The sequence below is a fragment of the Opisthocomus hoazin genome, chromosome 1, assembly GCF_030867145.1.
Source record: "Opisthocomus hoazin isolate bOpiHoa1 chromosome 1, bOpiHoa1.hap1, whole genome shotgun sequence".
Taxonomy (NCBI): domain Eukaryota; kingdom Metazoa; phylum Chordata; class Aves; order Opisthocomiformes; family Opisthocomidae; genus Opisthocomus; species Opisthocomus hoazin.
In genome coordinates this window covers 71,378,616-71,403,621 of record NC_134414.1, presented here as the reverse complement: position 1 = coordinate 71,403,621, position 25,006 = coordinate 71,378,616, and the positions used below count along the sequence as shown (strand labels likewise).

At 36.5% G+C, this 25,006-nt stretch overlaps 1 protein-coding gene across 5 annotated transcripts in view; it reads right to left on the bottom strand.

The window, feature by feature from the left end:
* Nucleotides 1-25,006, bottom strand: part of ATP11A (ATPase phospholipid transporting 11A) — a 138,781-nt gene that overhangs the window by 20,863 nt on the left and 92,912 nt on the right. For all 5 annotated transcript variants that reach the window (XM_075424899.1, XM_075424908.1, XM_075424918.1 and 2 more), the window contains 17 exons: nucleotides 24,269-24,319; nucleotides 22,945-23,009; nucleotides 20,907-20,988; nucleotides 19,558-19,708; nucleotides 18,092-18,289; nucleotides 15,486-15,659; nucleotides 13,910-14,073; nucleotides 13,560-13,631; nucleotides 11,728-11,801; nucleotides 11,375-11,478; nucleotides 9,414-9,595; nucleotides 7,883-8,134; nucleotides 5,151-5,325; nucleotides 3,795-3,897; nucleotides 3,397-3,542; nucleotides 2,342-2,401; nucleotides 638-765 (listed from right to left, as the gene is read on the bottom strand). In XM_075424899.1, coding sequence (XP_075281014.1) covers nucleotides 638-765; nucleotides 2,342-2,401; nucleotides 3,397-3,542; nucleotides 3,795-3,897; nucleotides 5,151-5,325; nucleotides 7,883-8,134; nucleotides 9,414-9,595; nucleotides 11,375-11,478; nucleotides 11,728-11,801; nucleotides 13,560-13,631; nucleotides 13,910-14,073; nucleotides 15,486-15,659; nucleotides 18,092-18,289; nucleotides 19,558-19,708; nucleotides 20,907-20,988; nucleotides 22,945-23,009; nucleotides 24,269-24,319 — 2,181 coding nt within the window. The remainder of the gene's footprint in view (nucleotides 1-637; nucleotides 766-2,341; nucleotides 2,402-3,396; nucleotides 3,543-3,794; nucleotides 3,898-5,150; nucleotides 5,326-7,882; nucleotides 8,135-9,413; nucleotides 9,596-11,374; nucleotides 11,479-11,727; nucleotides 11,802-13,559; nucleotides 13,632-13,909; nucleotides 14,074-15,485; nucleotides 15,660-18,091; nucleotides 18,290-19,557; nucleotides 19,709-20,906; nucleotides 20,989-22,944; nucleotides 23,010-24,268; nucleotides 24,320-25,006) is intronic.

Genomic DNA, 25,006 nt, shown 5'->3' with positions numbered 1-25,006 from the left:
TGCATTGATTAACCTTCGGCCATCTAATATTACCTCTCTCAAAAAATGTTTTCCTTTTGATTATGTACTGTTACCACTCTCCGAAATGTACTGACTTCACAGCTACAAGAATCAAAATTGGACACTGTTCCTAATTTAGATGGCCACATGCAGTTAATTGGCAAGAACTGTATTTCAAGTGACTGAGAAGCTAAAGCAGCCATAATTCCAATGCCCAGCAGCGAGTCAACAATATGCAGAGGACAATGTTGGACACCACACAGAATACATCCTATGTTACAACACTCTACCACTCAGACTTCTTTTCTTGAAGAATAAAATATATGTATAGAAGAAACAGTATGTTTCCTCTTTTTAAAATACTTCTGCCCCACATGGCTGGAGGAAATAGTACTAAAACAAATCATATTTTGATTTGAAGAACAGTAATTTCTATTTTGCTCTCACTCACTAATGTAGCAAATGAATGGTGTGGATTGCAGTATGTAAATATACATGTAAAAATACATGCTTATCTACTGTAGTTTATAGACTGTGCACACGGTCCTCAACCCTTCTGTGGCAGAGGACTGATTGTAACAGAGACAGATCCCACAACTGGACAGTCAAACTTTGGGGCACAATGTATTAATTTTACCTGTATAGGGAAGGCTCTCTCTTGAGTGTGTCTGCACTGACATGTTGTTCCATTAGACCATACAAGAGGATAGGAAGTGAAGTGAAACTGATATTGTACAGTGTTAGATACGCAGTATCATATAAAGTCTGTAAATGGAAAAGAATTAAATCAGCCAGTTTTAATTTTAAACCACGATCCACTGAATGACACTCGATTTAAAATGAATGAGTCAACTTCTTCAGAAAAAAACAGAACTATGTCCCTTCAGGATGCAGGCAAAGATCCCTGAACAGCTGCTAACTGACATACGACACAACTCTGCACTTGTACCCCATTCATCTGGAGGACAAAAGGTCAACTAAAAGATCAGTTCAATCCTCTGGCCTACATACTGGCCTCTCCTGTCATCTCAACTGCAGACCAACTCCGAACTACCCAAACTGAACAACAACAGATTCCTGTAGAGGCAGGAATTCCTCTCCGGCACATCCACCCCGCCTTCGATCTCTTCCACCTCTACGTCACATGGAGGCATGCAGGGAGGCAGGGGGGTACTCCAGAGGTTCTACAGCTGTGCGTGACTGCAATGGACAAAGAAACACCCCAACATGTCTTTCATTCTTCCTCCTACTTAACTATTTTTCCATGTATGTATGTTCATCATTGTTAACTGGCCCTCAAACTTCTCACACCACCCCATAAAAAGAGTTGTTTATTTCCCAAAATCTATTTGGTGATCATTTATGCTGTAAAGATTGCTGTCAAAACCCTCTTTTTGATTGAGAATTATATCTAGCACCTAACAGCAGATTAAATTTTCATCAACATATGATTTCATATCTAAATCTTAATAATGCTTGATAAAAACCTACAAAGTTCTGAGTGGTCATTTGAAATTAAAACAGACAAAAAACCCAGTTCTGTCATTTTTGCTCCTCCTGGAGCTTTCTTTTGAGACATTCCACCAATTCAAAGCGACAATACTATTTTCTCCCAACTAAATCCTCCTCTTGTCCAATTTAATCCTGAAAACTTAATCCACTTTTTGTCTAAGTCCAGTCATTCATTCCTTTGGTTTTTTGCTCCCTTGTTCCAAAGAAAGAAGAGAAAGATTTTTCAGGACAAATTAGAGGAGAGCAAGGGGGAAAAGTAAAAAAAAAAAAGCTAGCTAGGAGAATACTGGATCCTCTCCTGAATGATGCTACTTTTCTGGTGAGCAGCCGTTCACTTTTCTTCTATCTTTCCACGTTTATTTTTTTTTTGCTTTTCAACTAATTGAATGCTGCTATTTGTCTGAAGCTTGCAATTCACACCTGTACACGGAGAAGACTAGTCTAATCTCCCATTTTCATTCTGAATTCTAAAAACGAACAACTAGTTCAATTACTTATATTTCAAGATTGCCTCTGTTCTTGTTCAATAAGCTTAAACCTAACAGACTTTACAATTTCCACAGACATTTTATTTTGCATTTGCCATTTCCAAATTTTGATTTCCTGTTTTCTTTGACTTTGAAAATAACATTGCTTTCATGATAATCCATAAAATTAACTTAACTGCAACTGCCACTGAAAACCACATGAACCAAAAGCGATGCTCTTCTTTTTACAATGTGTAAACTAACCTAGAAATTTTCTCAGCTGAACAGACACAGTGTTAAAGGATCCATTTTTTTAAAAAATGCCAAAGAGAAAATGTGGCAGTGAGGGAAAAAGAACTAACCTGTTGTGAAAACCCACAGAAGAACTGATATAAAAACTGAGGAAAAATGAAGCAGACATTCTGAAAGACAAAGTCACACCGTTATCAAGTGAAATATAAGCACTAATTTCTATGCTGTACAATGCTACAGCTACATATATCATGGTTTTGTAACACTAGTAACAGTAAACACTGCAGGACCCATACAAAGAGCTGCTACATTAAACACCAACATTCTCATCTTAGAGTAGTATACTGCTAGGAAAAATACTTAAAATATTTTGAAAGCAAATTAATATGGCTACAGTTTCAAAATTCAAGGACAATGAACTTTGTGATCCAGGAACACAATTCAGTCAAGGCAAGGCAAATAAGGCAGAATCCACAACAGGACAAGCAAGCATGGATATTCTGGTCAGCATGGTTCCTAGCAAAATAAGTGTAAGATGTTCCTAGCTGTGACCCCAAACTTTATGCTCTCCTAACTACACATATAGCCAAACACTAAGATCTTGAAATATCTTCTGAAGGTTCCTTTCTACCATCTTTCACTGCTTACTGAAAGAACTCCTATTGGATCCCAACATTTAGACACAACAAAACTGTCTAAACATGGGGATGCGCATTATAAACTTTCTCCACCTACACTATCCCAACATATTTAGAAATGAATGTAAATTCAGCTATGCTAAGTTCTCAGACACTATTTCCATCTCGATTTAAAAGGCGACCGGAGAGATAACCCAGAAGGTACTGAAAATAAGTACAACAGTCTGTGTTGGAATTGGGGGCGGCGGGGGGGGGGGGGGGGGGGGCGGACGGGACACGGGGGGGACACAAAGCAAATTTTGCTTTTAAACATACCATAGATTACAGAATATATCTATACAAAAGCTATTTCACTTCATGGCCTGGATAAAAGCAATAATCCCATTTCAGCTTGGCATCTGGCACTCAACAAAATCTCTTTATGGAATTACTGCTTTTTTGTAACATTGACTGTGCAAACTGTATAGAGTTAGATAATACCACGTAAGTTTTTGAGATTTATGTAACTGAAATAAGCCTTCTCCTACCTTATAAAAGAAGTATTGCACAAGTTCCGATATCCTAACATAATAAAAATGCCCATGAACAAGCAACATTTTTTTCAAATGTTTAAATTTAGGTATTGCATAGTCACTGTTTCTCGCTGCTTGACGACCTTCTTTGCCAATGATTCCTTTAAAAAAAAAGTGATAAATCTGTTTAATAACTGAAGATTTCAAAGATAAAATTACTTGAAACATTATACAATAAGGCTATGACATTGATCTAATAAGATATCACCACTGTACCTCACAAAATTCCTGGGGTAAATTCACTAAATATTGTCTATAAACTGCACAATCTGATTCTTGGAGACTGACTGTTTTTAAGAGGTATATGTTTTTTGTCCTTCCATTTTGTTTAATATTCCAAAAAGCACACTTACCTATACCAACATGTGCTTCTAGAATCATACTGACATCATTTGCTCCATCACCAATTGCTAATGTGATAGGATGCTCCTTTGATAACTTTATCAATTTTACAATCTGGAAAAAAATAGTGTTAAAAACTCTTCTCCATAACGGTTTGCTTATTTTGCATGAACGCACAATTAATTAAAAATGACCAACATAGTTATCTAAGAAATTCTGCGAAGGGACACAAAAACAGTATTACCAAATGCAACTACTAACAATAGCTTTTTCATATTAAAAGTATTTGCTCCAAATAAAAAAAATAATGTTTTTCAGATCCTTCCAAACTCTTTGGAGACAGATGGACAGGAGGAGGGAAGAGCAGAAGAAAGGAAGATGTTGTTGCGATTGCTTAATGCTGTGTAAGCGCATTAATAAATTAAAAGGGTTCCAGAGACAGAGCATACAATTTCAAAGAAATCCTGAAACTAAAGACTGAAAGATTCTGCTACATTAAATAGTAAGAAAAAATTTCAGCACAGTTAAGATAACAGGACTCTGTGTATATCTAAACACTCCTGACATCAAAACTATCCAAAAATGTGACTTTAAATCTCTCCATTATAATGATCACTTCTGTAAATTTGGTACCAAGTCACCTGCAACTAAAAACTTCAACAAACTTCCAGAAAGTTTATGGTGCTGGCTAAATACATTTGATAAAATTAATAAGAGCTACACATGCTGTACCTCAGCACTGACAAAAAGACACCAGAGTTCGAAAGGAAAAAATAAGTGTGTACTCCAGCATCTGATTCCTTCAAAAGTTCTTCAGCTATATCATAGAAACATCAGAGATGTTTCAGTAATGGAAGGATGTGTTTTCACTTGATGCAAACTAGTATACAACAGTCAAGAAGTACTTAAAAGTGGTAATGCACACATTTTTCTGTCTGGATTCTTCTTTCTTGGCGTCGCAATTACATTAAAAATAGAGAAGAAATATCACTCCACAGCAATAAATAATGCAAGTACTTGTAGTATCAACAGATAGTAGACTATTCAAAGCTCGTTAGGTTAAAAAGGAAGCAATTAGTTCAGTTCATTAAATACGTTCACTTATCAGCATGTACCAACCATAAAATTTGCACAATATGTACATAAATCAAAATCAGGTGCACAGCTGGGTACAATTTCAGCATACCATTATCAAAATTGCTTCCAGTAGAAATTTTCCCCTTCCCCCCTTTTTTTTCTTTTTCCATTTTACAATATACAAAAGTGAATGGTAACAATTTAAGTTATCCTAACCAGTCATACAGAATATTAACTTTCAGTATTTACACATGCACAGCTAACAAACAATTACAAGCTGAAATACAAACCTGTGCTTTTTGCAGAGGTGCCATTCGACAGCATAACACTGCACTGCAGTTCCTGCAAATTTCAAGAAAGAGCTCTCTGTAGTTACCAGAGCTCCCATCTTGTCTTGGTTTCATTATTAATGATAATGCTGCTCCATCAATAATTAAACCGTAATCTTGCATATCAGTTGAAAGTCTGTTCAGGGATAAAATATAAACTAAGAGTCACTGTAAAATTCTCTGAAATACTTTATATTGGGCAATAGTTCTTTTGTGAAAATTAATTAATGAAAAATAACAAGTATGGAATACTGTGAGAGTAATATACTTCTAAAGGAAATTCCTTGTGTAGGACTGCTATTTAGGACATTTTAAAATTCTAGAGTATGCTGAAAATATTCAGTGCTTCACCATTCGAAAGACAGAAGTCTGATACCTCAGTGACTTCATCAGTGAGTATGAGTGTATAATTAATACCCTTTCAGTTTGGTTTGAAAGGGCTCCAAGAACTGCAGTGAGGTAAACCTAGTGGGAGGGATAAAGTTAATTTTGTGGCACATTCCACAATACAGAGAAAAAAGGTTAAAGGGAAAGGCCTTTGGTACTCCAGAATCTATTTTGATGAGGAAAATGATCCTATTTTTCCAAGGGTCTACATTTAATGAGGTAAACCATGCTTTGAAGGAAATGCCTAAATGAGACTTGTTGGTCTGAAGACATAAGGCCACTGTCTACATTTACAGTATGTATACTTTGCATTTGCTGGCTAAGTCCGACACAGGTATACCTGTAATTATAATACTAAAATGTAATAAGTATATATGTTGTCTATAACATTACAACATACTATTATACACAATAATCTATTACTGGTATACCTGTATTAATTTGGGCATCATTAGAAGTGTAATCATGGTCGCAGGAAGCACATTTTACCACAATAACATATGCTGAACAAGGTGGGAAAATGGTCCACACTACAAAGCCATTTTCTGTGGCACCCAAACTAGTTATTTCAACGCGCCTTCGCATTTGACTGCATTACACAGCAGCCTCAGGCTCCAGCTCAGCAGCAAGTGTTGTATAAACATACTTTGAGGTTTATTTGTGCTCTAGTTTCAGTGCTCCCAGGTTATACTACTGTTCATGGGTTTTTAACAAACATGGTTTCACCAGGACCAATGCTTGTGAGGAAAACACCACATTTATTAATTTATTTCAAGCATCTCCATCTTCACTACTAGAACACAAGCTATATTTGACAAATAATACAAAGTACTGTAAACTATATTTAATAACAGTTCACAGGTATTTTCAGCACATTGTTACCATTGGCACAAATAGGGCAACACCATTGTTATACAATGATATAAATCAAAAACGTATTGTTATGAAGTTTAGGAAATGTACTGAATGTTTGATGTATTATAGTGAAAAATTTTCATCCTGAATTTGAACAACCAGGCAGAATCCTGCTATTACTATCCTGGCACATTCTCCAACTCTGGAGCTAAAGACAAAAAATTCTAATGAGTCTCAATGTCGGAAGAAAATCCGCATTGCACAAAAGGTTAAACAAGCATATTTAAAGATAACTTGTAAGACCTGTAGGACTTAAGCTAAATGTGGTACAGATGACAGAAATATTATTTATTTAACTGAACATACAAATGTTCTTGATTAGACCAATGGGGTTTAAAGTGCAAGGAGAGCTAAGAAAAATGCTCTGGCACAGAGTTTCAAGCTCTAAGGCTAAGAGTTATACAAACTCTTTGCTAAAATAGTATCACAAATGCTTGTGAGTTTGTTGTTCCTTTACTACGAGCTTATTACAAATGCATATTAAAATGTACTTGCTAGCTGGTTCCATTTTAAAAAGAAAAACTAATCAAATATGCATCATTATGTCTAGTAACGGCTTCTCTTAACACCTTAAGATGATAAAAACATTTTAGAATCCAGTTCTTAGGCTTTTACAGTGGGGGGAAAAAAGAGCAAGTAATGCGAAATAGCTACAAAGCTTCAAACAAATAGCCTAATTTACTATTTGTATGATGTATAACATATCATATGATGTATAACATGATGTATATGTATAACGTATATACATTATACCTGGGGTTTTTTTTTAATGCCATTCTCTGTCTTATTCCATGTTCTGTTTCACTTCTGTATACGTGATACATATCCTTCTATGGACATTCAAAATACACAGAAATCAATTATTTCTTTATAATTTAGGGCACTGAGTATTTTCATGCACACCAGAAGATTTGGTACTATGCTGCTGCCTGTCACCTCTCTGGAAACGTACCATAATCTTCCCTAGAAAGAGGGCCACATATTGTTGCTCTCTGTGGCCTTGGTCGTATCAAGGAAGTCACATCACTTACTAACTCTGATTACAAGAACATATCATATCTGCTTCCTTTTTAAAAGCTAGAAACAGTATTTTGCCTTACAATAATTTTTTCCATTAATAAATATTTTTGCAGTGGAAAAATTACAATGTCAGTTGCGATTTTTCTTTGAACAGTTAAAACAGTACCAGAAATGAGAAAGAACCACGACTGTGAAAATTTAAACTTATGTGGAACAAACTTATACTTAATTGCCATACAATAATTCACACTTTAATAACAGAAACTGAAACGTACTATGTTGCTACTCTTAACGTATTTGAGCAATCATTTAATTGTTTATGAAATGCACAGAAGTTCATTCCTGGATTGAAAATCCAACTTTTGCCTTACCCTGAGAAAGTATCCCTGGTTAAGCTGCCATTGTGTCTAAGGACAGTTTTGCTTAGGTCAAAAAGCACATCATGTAAACTCTGTTCCTCAATTTTCTTTGTGGTTAGCTCAAGTATTTGTGTATTTCTCCGGAAGAGTTTGCAAGCATAGCAAGTAGCTGCAGCGGTCTCCATTTTGTCTCCTGTCAGAACCCAAACTTTAATTCCAGCTTTCTGGAGTGCTTCAATAGTGTCAGCAGCTTTTTCTTGCAGTCTGTGGAAGTCAATTGACAACATACATTGATAGATTGTTTGGAAATGAGAAATTCAGAGGTCCTTATTGAAAGGTTTCCACAGCCAAATAAAAAAAAAAAAAATCCATAAAAGTTACCAGATTAAGAATTTTCCCCAAGGTATAAATCTAAAAATATTTAGAGGAGTAGTACATTATACATAATTAGTTTTGACACTTTCAAAGTGCTCAAAGTTTCACCTTTCATTTATACAGCCTAAAAGACAAGTTGCTTCATTCCCAAGACAAGTACTTCAATTAAAACATTTTCAGTGCTTTCAGCTAATAACATCAAACACTGAAGTACTGATGAGTTACCTCCCAGTTTTAACAGTTTTTGAATTTTAAGACTTAAAGATTCTTCCTTCATTTCCTCAATACCCATTCTGTACATCTTTCCTCTAAAAATTTTCTCTAGAATTTGTTCAATAAGGTATTACATTATATGCATGAAAATGTCTAGAATATACTGATTTTTGTACACTTAAGTATTGTTACTAGCTTAGTAAATCATAAAGTTACCGCATGTAACCTTAGTAAGCTAAGGATATGGAATTGATTCAAATAAAGGGTTTTTCAAATAAATCTCTAATCCAGAAAGAGAGTTACAAAAGACTCTTCAACTACTTTGGTAACATCACTAAACACAGGGGTCCTGGTTTTGGCTGGGACAGAGTTAATTTCCCTCCCAGTAGCTGCTGTGTTTTGGATTTAGTGCAAGAATGTTGATAACGCTGATGTTTTCAGTTGTTCCTATAAAAGGACTTTTTCCCGTTCCCTATGCCCAGCTAATGAGCAGGTGTGCAGGAGCTGGGAGGAAGCACAGCCAGGCAGACAGCCAAGCTGGCCAGGGGAGATATTCCACACCACAGAGGCCATGTTCAGTTTATGAACGGGGGTTGGCTGGAGGGAGAAAGGGGTTTTTTAGCTTTTTGATTTTCCAGGAGTTGGAATCCTCTCTTGGCCAGGAGTTCAAACTTTTTTTTTCAGGCTGTGAATCAGTCATTGGGTGCTGAGAAAAATTATATTGTATATAGTTTGTTTTGCATATTCATTATTATCTTCGTTACTATTATGAGTATTATTAGCAGCACTAGTGTTTCCTTTGTTGCCTTATTAAACTGTCTTTATCTCAACCCACGAGTTTCCCCTTTTGTCCATTTCTCCTCCCCATCCTGCTGGAGGGGAGGGGTGAGTGAGTGGCTGTGTTGCCAGCTGCTGGGTTAAACCACAACAATAAGAAACTAAGAAATGTACTAACCGATCTTCAACAGCTGTAGCACCAAGTAAAATAAAATCTCTTTCTATCTTCTCATACACTTCTGCCAATTTCTTTTCCCGGTCCTGCAGGGCCAGCTTTGCATTCTGAAGCAGCTTCTGTGCGTTGCTATATTCTTCTGCTGTGAGCTTTTTATACGCAACGCACAATGTTCGCAGTCCCTCCTGAAGAATGTAATCAAAAGAAACAAAATGCCTCTTAGAAAACTCTTCTAAGACTTCTTGCTGGTGTGTATGCTAGAATATTTGAAAAATTGTAATGATTTTACTATTAACATGAAGAGTCCCACTACTCACTTTTATGGTGAAGTGAGTATAGTATAGACAACCATGGTACAGTCTAGACCAGAACATGGATCAGCTTGATTCTGTGCTGCCCTGGAAGCAGTTACAACCTGAGGAACAAACCTCAGTCCTCCCGAAGAGAAACAGCTCAGCCACCCAACTGGATGTACAAGATTACCAGGGAAAGGAGAGTCAGTGTAAAGGTCTCCTTCCCTATGTGTATAATTAGGCAGGAGGAGTCAGAATAAATAACAATAATAGAAATAGTAGCTCTGCAGAGTCTGATTTTGATGGTGTGTTGCAGCAGAGACAGGGACAAACAATCACAGAGACCGCTGAAAGTGAAAATCCAAGCATGACATTTCAGTCAAGTGAAAACTACAATTTAGCTGTGGATGTTTCAGACTGGATCAGACTTCTGGACTGTGTGATGAGTAAGAAAGGGAGTATATAGACTGTGTAAGGTGGGAAACAGATGCTATAACACAGAAAGGAAGTTGTACCACCTCAGATACATTGCCTCTCACAACATCACCTACTGGGGCTTTATCTTCATAAACTTGAATCCTGTAGGTCTTTGTATCGGTGCTTCTTACCAATTCAAGAAGAAGTATTAAAAAAGCTCCCTGACTCTCGCTATTGATAAAGGCAGGTGCCAGGTGGCTGCCTGCATATTCTTTCAGAAGCTTCTGCATGTAGGAGCCAGCCCTATTTCCAGTTATCCAGGATGAAGAAATAGCTGTTGGTATGGATTTCTCTCTTGAAAGACATTGTATGGATATGACATGTAAATACTTCTTTCAGTTTCATTAGACTCCTTCACTTATAATGATCAGAAAGCTGTTTCATATAGTAAAGCTTAGCAAAGCACCTTGGCAAAAGTTTTGAAGATCCCCTTCAAAACAAAAGCGGGTAACACTAGGTATTTTTTCACATGCCTGCAATATTACTTTGTTTTCAGTTTGAATACTGGATGACAGCAAATTACATCCTATAAGACTGGCAGACATATTCCACTGCAATGGGCTCTGCATATTTTTGAACACAAGCAAAATTCAGTATTTTGCAACTCCAAATACTACCTTCTAGATAAAACCAAGTTCTGAATTTCTTTTAATGGTGATCAGGTAGTTCATAGCTCATTTTTAGCACGCAAAAACACATAAGTATATGGCTGATCACTGCACCGTTTCCCCACAAGAAGTGCAGTTGTTGGTATACTGTGCTCTAATGGATTTTCTCTTAAGAGCTTGTAAAGCAGTCAAAGGCAGCAAATCACAATTGCTAAGGATTGAGACTGAAAGCAGGGATGAGATTTTCAGTGAAGTTTTTCAGTTTTCTTTCATTCAAAAGTTAATTCGAACCACTGCAGTGCCATAATAAAAAGCTAAATGATGACCTCTGGTATAAAATACAGTTGTGCATATCTAATGCACTCATATCTCACCACAACTGCCATTTGGAAGATGAGATGGAAGGCAGATTCAAACAAGGGAGTAACACAGACTGCTACCCATACAGCCTGTGTGCACTTTGGCATAGAATAACCTCGGTGCCTGGGAAGACAAATCAGTTACCACATCAAGCAGCAGGTCAGAACACTTAGGGGTTTTTTGACACTGATTATTACATAAACAAATCAAGAAAATGGAATCTTACCACAGCATTGCGTTCAACTCTGGATCGTACTTGGTCAATTTTGCCTTCTTTAACTCTAGGAAATATGGAAGAATCTGCTCCCTTACAAAACAGAAATATATCACCTAAAAGAGACAGCATATGGAATTCAAAATGGCCAAATGTATCTTTCTTCAAAAAATCCAAATTGCTAAGTCTTCAAAAAGATTACTTCCACCTTTCTTGTAACATTTCCATTCATGCTGGTACCTGGTCCCCTTTTTTTATAAAGGCAGGCAAAAAGACTGTAATTAATGCTTAACTCTATGACAAACCTAAAATAAATTCAAGTGAAACAAAAATATCTAAGAAGAAACAGAATGTGACAGCCCTACCTGTTGAAGACTTAACAATTACACTCATTCGCCGTCTCACAGAATCAAAACTCAAAACCTCCAACAATTCAAACCTGAAACAGAAACAGAGTATTTTTTTTAAACAACTCTGCTTTTCCAGCTCCCTAAACTGGCTATTATGACTTCAGGTATATCAAGTAAAACGTGACTTCTAACATGGAAAATTATGCTGAGTACTATGAAATACAGAACTAGTATAGAATAAAACAGCAAGTTACAAATAACAAATAGGTGAGGCCCTCAGCTCCCACTTAATTGAGACAGAACTTGTCTGCTTGACATTCATAAGTATCTTTGGATGTACAGTCAATATATATTATTTAAACAGAAGACTAGAAACCTTGTGGTAGAGCACTGTACTGCTTATAAAACAAGTAAATTTCTACCTATCATACCTAGGCATAGCCTTAGAACTTGAGATGCATCGGTGTTTATATAGAAGTCTTTATTTAGTATTTTTCTAATTTCAGCTATTCCTGTCTCCCAGAAGTGCCCACCTAATTTCATGAAACTTGCTCAAGTGTTGACTGACATGTTATTCAAGTGAAAAAACATTTCTTTTTGCTGGTTTTATATTTGCCATTGTTTTTATGATTTGATTTTATGCCATGTTCCTTTCCTTTCTAGGAGAAAAAATGAACACAAGCTCCTGTTATACTGCCTCTGTGTAATTCATCAGTTTATATACTTCCATCATTTATGCTCTTATCTATTTCCTTTTATCTAAGAGAGTTCCCCTTTTCCCAGTAGCACAAAAATAAGCATCTCAGTCATTAATCCCAGTCTCTTCAGGATTCATCTCTGTTATTATTATGCTTATAAAATAGATCTGCTTATTTCGTTAGATTACTCAGTTCTAAGTCCTTACAACAGCCTGGGATTCAAACCTGTGCAAGGCCACAGAGTTTGTTTCATTAAAAGTTCCAGCAGATTCTAACAAGGAGCTGGATCAGGCCTGTCTACAAACTGCAATGCATTTTGAAGAAAATTCCTAATAATGACAGTGCTTTCATAAATCATCAAATGATACTGACTCCAGTTCTTATAAGCTGAGCCACAAAAGTCTGAAGTAACTTTCGGGAAAAATCTTCCATATTCCCCTAAAGGAGGGGAAAATATCAGCAGGGTTCCTGTATTTGTATCCAAGAGTCCCTGTGTAGTTAGCAGAGTACACGTGCAGGAAGACACAGACATACAACAGCCTTAACCAGCAGACCTCTACAGAAGTGCAAGGTAACATTTTCAAAAGTATGTACATCCCATTAAACAGATGTACTACTTAAATGTTACTGAAAAATTTACTCGTATTATGGTCTACAAGACTCATTCAACATGTCAAAGGAAAATGACAAAAAATAGTACTGGTTTTAAACTTTCTTTGAACCAGTTACAAAAATTTATTCTACACATACCACTCCTGTAAATTATACGGATTATTTGTGAACAACAAATAGGGTACATACCATATTCTCTTAAGAAAATACTGTTTACTATATTACAAAGGAAAAACACTCACAGTTCCTAAAACTATTAGGAACTGTTAGATTAGTTCATGAACCCCACACCACACCTTTGTTGTTCTATTAGTATTTCATATTGCATATACTGTCAAACTAACAGACTAAGTAAAAATATAGAACTACAGGGTCTATTAAAATTACAACTATCAGTAGATCATTTATTTTTCTACTAAAATGTACAATTTCTGACTTTCCTGAATTAAAAATTAATGTATAGGGAAAGAATGATTCATTAAACACATGAGCAAAAACTCCTCATCAGTCTATTTTGTTGTATTTTTAACCACTCACTTTTCTACGTTATTTTCCCGATTTAAGATCTCCATGAAATTGTCCTTCAGCCTTAGATAGGTGTAACCAAGTCTGTAAAATAAAATACATATCAAGAGAATGAATACAACAAATAAATAATCATCCAGCTTAAGCATGTCATAAGGATTTAAGACCAAGCTTATCTTTCGAAAAAAAATCCAAACTGTTTTTATTTGATTTATGAACATGAATAATCATGACTGCATGTTAAGAAAATAATCAGCTCTAGATTATTTGGTGTTTATTATGATTTTTGTGCTGAAAACAATTTGAACTTCAGTGATTTGATCTCTAGATCAAGAAAGTATAACACCTAATTTCACACATACCTCTGTATTCCCTCAACTAAAGCAACTTCATCAGGTGATGATGAAATATATATACAAGATCTTCTTGAAAGCCGGTTTTTCTTCAATCCATCTACGCTGTCATCATCTTTTACCTGAACAGTGTGGCAAAGACAAAGAGCTCGGAAAAACAGGTCCTCCCTCTCCTAAAACATAAAAGGAATGGTTGTCATTATGTGCGATCACTTTCAAGTATTCCTTTGAAAGCTTTGCTTTCGAAGGTCAGCAATGCCACTGATCACTACTATTTATGATCAGATAAAGGCAGTGCCACAGGTCTCCAGCCCTTCAGGGGGAGCCAAGTCTTTCCCAGCAGTAATCACAGAACTGCTTAACAGCTGCTAGTGCTACTAACGCTGCCGTACAAGCCAGGCTGCCGATGCCCAAGAAAGAGCGAGCATCTTTTGCCTCCTCTGAGTGCCTAGATGCGGCTAAAGGGGTTTTTCTTTACTTTTACTTAAGCTTTAACAACCTGTATTAAATACTAGTCAAGGTACAATTTTAGGAGTCCTGAGTCCAGACAGAGGGACGCAGCACCTGGAGTACAAGTGTTAACAGGCTTTACAGATCTCAACTTCTTATGCAGCTGGAACACCTCTCAGGGCTACATAAAATAAAAGGAGTGTGGACATTTTCACAGCCGGAGCCAGCAACTTCTACAAAGTTTCAGACAGCTTAGCAATGACGGCTTCATACACCAGAAAGATTTCTGTTTCATGGATACCTGGCTGTGTTCTACCTGTATCTTTGTGTCTGAATCTTATTCTTCTGTGCTGTTCAACACAAACTGTTCGTGCCATTGTAACTCCAAGTGTACCCTGAGACCACATTCTGAGGGCCATGAGTAAGAGCACCATAATGCTGCTGAATTACACCAACATGTTTTAAGATGTTTTGCCATAGTGAAGAGTATTGCCAAAGTATGATTTGAGACTGTGTTGATATATTTAAAAATACATTGTCCTTTGGCTATGATAATCCTGCCCATTTACACCCTTGCTCATCAGTTGACATGGGAAGTCTCCGTAACTTTGAACTAACTCTGCTTTACTCGGCAAAAAAAGGCACAGCGCATACGTGTTGTGTGGATCACATTTCAGATATGGCTATATTAAATCACGTTTAAAAGTAATTTAATTTGATCACAAACCATTCTCTGGCCACATCTTCACTCAGTGATGACTTAGTGAGTGTTTGCATTGAGTACTCATTTTCCCCCTTGAGGAGTTTCCTGCCTTGTTTTCCCTATTGTAGCTAATGTTAAACAGAAATCAGCTATTATGTTTCTTTAGCTATTAGCCAGATAAAGTTCTATGTTCTTGGGTTTTACCTAAGTGAAGTTTTATAGCTGCAGTAAGTTGGCAAAGTTCCTATTCAGCCTTTAAATCTTACTCTAAGCTAGGAAAGGAAAATGTCTATATTGTGATGCATTTTCTGCAGTTATCTACATTGATCAGCGAAATTCGAGGATGTTATATTTCTAATATTCCCTTCATCATCACAGTTCAATTTTCATGTTTCATTGTAAAAACCAAGAACCTAGCAAAAGTCATCATACCTTTCCACTTCCTCCTGGAGAAGAATCAATCATATCAATGCCTGTACAATCGTGGAGAATTTGGCCATTGCAGATAACATGTGGTACATAAACGTGCCCTTCAATGCAACATTCTACGAATTCCATGTTGTTCTCAGTTAACGTTCCTGTTTTATCTGTGAAGACATACTCAATCTGCAAATGAGCACAAATTAAAAACAGCAGGAATATGAACAGAGATCTTCCGAGGTCTCTTAAAACTGAGATTATTACTGGGTTACACCTTCCTTTAAAGATCCTTATGCAGGCTCTTTCAGAAGAGGAAGACAACAATTTCTTTTGGGAGTCATCTTCCACAGAAACGTGGGGCCTGAAAGATTTTATCATTTAACAGTATCAGCAAAGCTATCTTTTGCCTCAGATCACATATAAATAATGCGTTTAACCTACTTTCCCTCTTCTCTCAAGCTCCTTTTTGATTTTTAATGTCTTTCTTGCTGCAAGACAGATATTTATGGAAACAAAATGCACACAAATTCCATTTCCCAGGGATCATTATTTTATGTACATGCCTGGATTTGGATCAGTTACTGTCAGAATGGTCTTTGTGGTAGTATCAGAATTCCCCACTACAATTACGTTAGTTTAAATGGGGACTCTGGACTAATGGTCACATACAGTTCTATACACGGGCCCTGTTATTGCCCTGGAAACACTCCTTTTGTCTCAATATTGAATTTTTCATAATTTTGTCTTTTACAATGAGCCTCAACATTTAAGGATAACAACACCAAAAATAAAACCAAAACCTGAACTATAAACCACCTAGATCAGTACAAGCTCAATTTTGGATACTTGACATAGGTATTCTATGTGGATTGCATGTATGTATTTGATAAACTGAGAGCATTATGTAATGTTAGGAATTAAACACTGTAAGTAAGGAAATTACTTAGTATTTTTCAGATTGTTTAACAAACTTCAACATTCATCAAGTGCATCAAACCAAATAAAAAAAAAATTTCTGCTCTCAGTCATAAGAGAAGTTTTTAAATATGTGAGCTTTCCTCCTAGATTGACTTTTCTAATATTCATTAATCCAAAAAGGCTAGTTTCCAAATTTTCCAATGGTTTACTATCTACGGACACAATACCTGTCCAGACAGGTTTTGATTATCTCTACGGATGGAGACTCTACAGCCTGCCTGGGCAACTCAGTCATTGTAAAATACTGTTTCCTGATGTTCAGAGGGAAGCTCCTGTGTTTCAGGTTGTGCCCATTGCTTCTGGTCCTGTCACTGGGCACCACTCAAAAAAGCCTGGCTCCATCTTCATTGCACCCTCCCTTCAAGTATTTCTGTACATTGGTAAGATCCTCCCTAAACCTTCCCTTCTCCAGGCTGGACAGTCCCAGCTCTCTCAGCCTGTCCTCACACAAGACACACTCCAGTCCCTTCACCACCTTCGTGGCCCTTCACTGGACTTCCCCCCCCCTGCCCCAGTATGCCCATGTCTGTTACGCTGGGAGCCCAGAACGGGTCACAGTACTCCAGGTGTGGCCTCACCAGAGCAGAGTAGAGGAGAAGGATCACCTCTCTCCACCCGCTCTCAATGCTCTAATGCAGACGAGGGTACCATTTGCTTTCTTTGCCATCAGGGCACATGGCTCGCTCGTGTTCAACCTGACGTGCAGCAGCAGTCTCAGGTCCTTTCCTGTCAAGCTGCTTTCCAGCTGGGTGGCCCTCAGTACACACTGTGCCCCCCCCATCCAGACCATTAATGATCAGGACCAGACCCAGTATTGACCCCTGGTGTACACCACTAGCTACTGGCCTCACACTACACTTCCCGCTGCTGACCACAACCCTCTGGGCCTGGCCGTTCAGCCAGTTTTCAGTCCACCTCACGATCTGCTCATTCAGCCCATAATTCATCAGTTTCTCTACAAGCATCTTATGGGAGACAGTGTCGACTGTCTCTCATAATAATAAAATATTTGGTATCACCTTTTATCCAAATAGATACATGCCCCTAAAAGTTTAATCACTAGTTTTGCTGTAAAAAAAAAAAAAATCCATCATTTATTTATTTGAAAACCCATGACAACATTTTTAAAAGAGATCCTAAATATTTTCTCAAAAAATATTCATGTCTATCTATGTCAAGGCAACGATTTCCTTAACACAGAATACTAAACATAGAATTTCTTTTGGAAAATGAGAACAACAGTCAATCATTTTACTGGATTAAACTTGTGTCTGGAGATTTGGTGTCAGTCTAGCCAGGCAAAAAGAGTTTTTTTTTCCACCTGACTTTTAGTCTAAGGAAGTTAGATGCTTATGTAATTTCCCTCTATAGGTAATAGAGAAAAATTATTACCTTCTTAAAGGTAATGTACTAATGGACTAATCATGTACTAATACAACAACAGTAATTGACTTCCACTGACTGGCTGAGAAACCAGAATTTTTTATTCTGAAAATCAGAAGATGTCAAATTTCATTTTTAATTAATCAAAACTAAAGAAAATGCATACTAAGCTGCAAAAAAAATTTGAAGTGACAATTTTGAAATAAAAAATCATAGTAGAAACAGTAAAAAAAAAAAAATCATTCATTGAAAATTACCTGTCCCAACTCTTCATTGAGGTCAGAAGTATTCACCAGTGGTCCTTCACCTGTGTCCTCATCAAACATTTCCTCATCCCATGTAAGGAAATAAGAACCAAGAAATTTCTGCATTTCCACAGTGACATACATGGATACAGGAATAATGTAGTTGAAAAGAACCATGAATGCAAGGAAGTCTGTAAAAGCTCGAAGAAACTGCCAAAGAAACAACATGAAAGTATTGTCATGAAAACATGACATGCAAATTTGTGAAGCGTTCCGTATTTTTTGAAAGTTGGACTTGATGATCTTACAGGTCTTTTCCAGCCTTAATGATTCTGTGATTTTTCATGTACCATCAAAAACCAAAAGATGACATACATTTGCAAATTTATTTTTTCCAGTAACTTTAAAACAGTAAGCAATACCTTTCACAGCTCACAGTTGCATAGGATGTATATCTTCATGATTTGTAACATCAAAAGTAATTTGGCATAAAGAAAAAACCTTTTTATTTTAAATCTGTATTTTTCTTAACAGGCATACAGGTGTAGAGTACAGTTACACATCACTGTTGTAAAGTTCTAGAGCAACTAATGAGAGTTGCTCATAATGAGTCTCATACACCTGTACAAGAATAAGGGAAACAATAAAATGTACATCCGCAAATTACCAGAAAAATACCATAAAACTAGAGTAACTTATTCAAGGATTATCAAATTATGTAACTTTGAGGCAGCATTTAATTAACAAATAAAGAGTTTCCCTTCCTTCCCTCAACACAAGTAGAATGTGTGCACACAACCTGGCTTTTTCAGTGGTGGAGTTTTGTTGGAGGTACAGTCAACCTGCTGAGCAGGTTGAGATAATGTTACTGGTGGTAACAAGCAGCCTAAAACATGTCTGGCTAGCGTATGCTCATCCTGCATTTCAGGTACAGAAGGAAATTTTCCCCTAGTCTGACTGGAAGGATTTAGTGAACTAATATTATGCTTTCTGTAGCGCGTGGTTCATTGTGTTACTTTGGATCATCGGGGTATCTGTTCAGGACATCAGACACTAGCACTCATGACAGATACAGGGCTATGTGAAACTAAGCGTTTAAGGGGTATTTTTACAGAGATTCCTACAGCGGATTATTTTGAACAAGTCTGTTATATGACTGCCAGTAGTTGTGGGATTCCTTTCAGTCCTGTATTTCTCTGCAACAGGTCAGTTCTTCAGTAAATGACATGAAACTCCAGAACAGTTTCATGAGGCTTTTTATACTAAACAGACATTTTCTCATCAGCTAAATTCACACATTCAACTTAACTGCAAAAAATTAATATATAAGCTTTCTACAAACATACTGTCACCACTGCTGGCAAAAAGCGCAATAATTTATGATTGGTAAGTAAGCAGGCTGCATATACTTTTCAGTAGGATTCTTATAAATGAAGGGTTTAGTGAAATTTTTTTTGTATTTTAATTTATTTCCATACCAAATTTCTTTTCCTTTCTGGGTCCGTTTTCTGATTATACCATGGCTCATCACGAAACGGTTCACTCTGCCAGACATACTTCAGGACAGTATTTATTAGTGCTTTACTGATGAGAATACAGAGGTATACAATAAGGAATACATTCATTGATCTAAAAAAAAGAAAATAATAATTTCATTAGCATATAAATCACAGAATTTATTAAAAAATGTTATACTGGTGCTTCAGCCTAACATTTGCTGCAAGTCTAACAATGCTATGTTGTTAAATAATTTCTCTACAGTTTTTCCCAATGAAGAAAACTGTTACTGAGGACCATTTTCTATTTAAAATGCTAACTGCTATAACTGTTTCCAAAATGTGTATGACACATTACCAAACCCAGTATATTAGTGAAAACAATAGCATAGATGGAATCATAATAGAATATCCGGGCTTGTATCTGCGGACCTTTTTATGCCATTTCTCTGAACCAATATAAAAACACATAAATACTTTTAGAAATATAAATCATCAAGAACATTTTGCTATGTAGCTATGACAGTTTAACTCTTTCTAGACAGATGTGAAAAAAGAAGGAGCAAGAACACTTTGCATTGTAAACTGTATTTTCATTAATGATGGGCACGAACTAAAAGCCATGGGTTATACATCAATAACAACAGAAAGAGACACATCATCATTGCTCAGTCACTGCGTAAGAGCAGGGCTGTCAGCTGGCCAATACATCTTGCTTTAATCAATGATATATCTTTTTTCACAAGTCCGGACACCTTACTCGGAGCTGATTATTTTAGACAGCAGAGTAGGACGAAAAAATAATTCTCTCTATTTTCAAAAAAGTAAGCAGCCAATGCCAGCTCATTCCTTGAGGACAGTGGCGTCTCCCTTTCGCATCACATATGCCTACATGGAATTTTTAATTTTAGCTAAACCATGGAAAACCTGCCACAGACAGGCTTTGTGTTACTGCAGTTGATCCAAAGCGAAGTGCACCGAAAAAGTTATTTTTACTGAATTCAAGACTTAACTGCAAAGAAAAGGAATGTTAGTATATTGAAGCACATAATGTTGGAAAACTGTCAGTAGGTATCCTCTAACCAGTCAATGAAAAGACTTCTGTGACAGCAAAACACATCATATCTTAAAAAAGGTAAGTATTACATTAAGGTGATGTTTTTTAACATTTAATAATCATTCAGTATCGAGAACCTCATTCATATGGTATTATATGACTGATTTTAAGAGTCAAAAATCATAAACAAAATAAATTGTAAATTCCTCTACCTCATTATTCATCACTCAAACATGCATTTTTCCACCCCCAAAATAAATTTTAGAAATTTTACTTTTCTACAGCAGATCGCTTCTGTGATTTTGCCTGGTAATTTAACGCCATCTTAGTTTCCATGCCGGTATAGATAGCAACACCTGAAATTACACAACTTGTTTTACTAAAGATTGCACAGCACAATAACTTCATAAAAGCACAAGTCACTAGATTACGATACTCTGTCATGTCTTTAATTCTCTGTAGTCTGAAGAAAAAGAACAAAGATTTGGATGTTACTCAAAACTAAAAGTGCCTTTAATATTTTGGTTCCTAGAGTGAAATTTTAGGCAGCATTCCAGAGTCACAGTTCCCAATTGCTAACATGTGTATCAAAGCCAAATCAAAACTGGGTTTTGAATAAATCCCCTTGCATTTGTAAATTCTTTTTTTGGCTTTAATTTTAGAATCTAAGTACTACACTGTGAAAGAAAATCCAGATAGGGCTAAACTACAGGATACATCCAAGAAGAATAAAAGGCAGTCATCAATTTTGCTTCAAGAAAATTTAATAATGCATGGAAAGAGTGACCTTTTGACAATACCAATTTCCTACTGATAACACAGATCGAGAGATTAAACTTCAGAAGATTAAATACAACTAAAAAAAGCTGTAAACAAGAAGACAGATTTAAAGTACTTATTAAACCAGCACACCTGCACTTTGCTAAAACAATTTAAGATATGGATTGTGGTGGGATAATGGCAAACACTGCATGCGTTTGGCAGACCAGAAACAACCAGTCATATCAGGAAGATCTCTGCCTGGTATACAAGTTATCAGAAATATTAAAACCACCCTCTGACATTTACAAAAATACTTACTATAAATAATTATATTAGTTCACCTATTTTAGATTACAATTACAAGCAAAGAGAGCAAGTTTAAATTAATATAAACTTTTGACACTCTTTCTGGAGAACAAGTTGCAAGATTATGGTATTTTATGCTAAGTAGTTCATGGCTATCTATGCTCTTCTTTCTTGAGAGTACAGAAGTTATATATGATAGAATATAACTTGGATACTTGTCCCTTTTGTCACCAGCAGAGTGGCTTGTTACAGTGGAACTACTACTCCCACCAGGCTTTCCTGAAGAATTTCCGAAAAACACATCTCTGTGTGTGCTTCCTATTTCTGCCAAAATTTTCAAAGTTTTCCATGAAATGAAGACAATTCATACACACAAAATACAATAGCGAACAGAAAATTTAATTTTGATCATGAACTGTTTAGGTGGATTGTGTTTTTTTTTTATCAGCCACATTTATATCTGGTTGGGGTATCTGTCTGTTTTGACAAATGAGCAGATTTAAAATTTTTCAACAGGCTCATTAACTGCTTTGGGACAACATTAATTCACAGTGCTTCTTCAAAAGCCATATATTTACATGAAGTTGAGTCATCTTGTTGAGTCACCTTTACTAACCCTTGAAGACTAAACTATAAAATCCCCCTCCCAAAAATCTCTATAGTCATTGCACTTCATCAATCACAGAATCACAGAATGGTAGGGGTTGGAAGGGACCTCTGGGGATCATCTAGTCCAACCCCCTGCCGAAGCAGGGTCACCTACAGCAGGCTGCACAGGACCTTGTCCAGGCGGGTCTTGAATATCTCCAGAGAAGGAGACCCCATAACCCCTCTGGGCAGCCTGTTCCTGTGCTCCATCACCCTCAGAGTGAAGAAGTTCTTCCTCAAGTTCAGATGGAACTTCCTGTGCTTCAGTTTGTGCCCGTTGCCCCTTGTCCTGTCGCTGGGCACCACTAAAAAGAGTCTGGCCCCAGCCTCCTGACACCCACCCTTAAGATATTTATAGGCATTTATAAGGCCCCTCTCAGCCTTCTCTTCTGCAGGCTAAACAAGCCCAGCTCCCTCAGCCTTTCCTCCTAATAGTTACCTTACTGCAATTATAGAAACAGTAAACCTTATAAAAAGTTGTAAATGAAGCAATTCAATAGAAATCATACATTCAGTAGTAACTGTAGGGTTGTAACCTTGTTTGATGTTTGGTTATGACTTCAGGGTCCATTTAAATAATCAATAGAAATATTTACCAAAGATTTTTTCTGTATTCTTTAAAGTGGCTCCTCTAAGAAGCAGATTTTCAGATCCTAACGGCCTGCAAAAGTTAAGTATTGCAAAAGACAAGCATTTAGAGAGAAACAGAAGACTTATTTGGAAGCCACGTAAAACAGAAAATTAGTTTTACTCAACCTTTTTTATTTTGTGTAACAAAATTACTAGGCATACTTAAAGATTTTAAGTGGAAATTAAAAAATATAGATGCCTATAATTAAGCTCATAATTTCACAATTCAAGTCTTATACCAATGCATCTAAAACACACAGGGTTTTTTGTCATGTGTTATACACAGATCAGTCTATTGTTGTTGAGATTAAAAAGGTATTTTCTCCACTTCCAACCAACTTTATTAGACAAAAAAATCTTTAAAGTGAAATAAGCAAAAAGGACAGTTTTCATAGTAGACTGTGATAGAAAATCATGTATCTACGGACACACTGAGGTTAGGAAGGCACTTAGCCAGAATGGAATAACTCCCCACATGCTGAGGTCTAGGATATCACCCGAGCGAGCAGCTTTCCCTCTTATTGCTTTGTCCCTTTTTTGGCAAGGACCTGAACAAAATCAGGTACAGCAAGTCTCTTCCTTGCTGGTAGACAGAAGATCCTAGGGTAGAAAACACAGAAGACTTGTGCCTCTTTTGTACTGTTTTGTTTTTCTTCTCTATTTGCTGGACAAGGAATGTCCTGGACTACAGACTGCTCAAAGCACCACACTCCCTTCAGAATGACACCTATTAGCACAGGAGGCAGACCCTTCTAGGTGTCAGACCCAGGGTAACAAATCGCTATCTTCTACACCACATACAAAATGCATTTCCCTGATGTTGCCCTCCTGAACACACACAACATTGTGGCCATTTTAGACAAATGTACAAACACCCTTAGTAAAACCAAAGATGGTATTTGGCATGTTCACACTCTTCAATTTCTAAAAAGAAAAATGAGAAAAATACACAAATGATACTATTAATATTGTTTAGTGCACTACCAAGACCCCATGCTAATGGGGCAATATTGTACAAGTACTATCAAATACCTATCAACATCACTTACAAACTAAATACGTGTTAAATAAAAATTGAAGTTGAATAGAGACATAAAAATACTTTATCTGATTAAAAGATGAAATATTTATGATATATGAAACAACAGTCTGGAAATTTCTAAGAGAAAAATATTCTCTCAATAAGACTAGGCAGCACAATGTTGGTGAACCAAAGCTAATTCTCATTACTGATACTTATTCAACCCTGAAAATGTTTTAAATGTGTAGAAACTCTGGATTTTTCCCTACCTTGCAGTAGGCTCATTCCTATCGTGGTAAACATTTATGCGACCAACAAATCTGCAAGGGAAATATAAAAGTAGTTTAACAGTACTGCTAATTCGTGTGTTCTTATGCATATATCCCATTATTTCATGTTTTTTAATGTACATTACAGGAACATATACTTCTGTCTGTATACAGATATATTTACCACACATACATATTTAATAACAAATTACTCTCACCTTTAAAAATACATGTGAGAATAGACTGAGAAATATTTTCTAGAAAGTATTTATCAGAGTGAGCAGTTTCCAGCTGAACATGCTCTAATTATCCAGAACATAAACAAGAACACAGAGATACATACGGATATATTTAAAATGTGTAAACACAAAAATACACAGAACCGTAAGCCAGTGTATAGTTTGCATATAAAAAGATGCAAGAGATTATAAAATTAGGAATAAATATTCTAAGTAGACCCATCAGCAATAAATAACAAGAAATCTTATTCTCTAAATTATCTGAGGTAAGCCCGGGTAATTACTATCCTTTACAAAACTCAAATCCTACAACTGAGTTAAAACCAAACCAAAACCATAAACCCAATAAGCAATTTTCCCTCTGAATATCTCTGAGTACGTTTTATCCGTATGTGGCGGGTTGAGCTTGGATAGCAACTAAGCACCCACCGGCCTCTTGCTCATTCCCTCCCCAGCAGGACAGGGGAGAGAATCAGCAAAGCAAAAGTGAGATAATGAC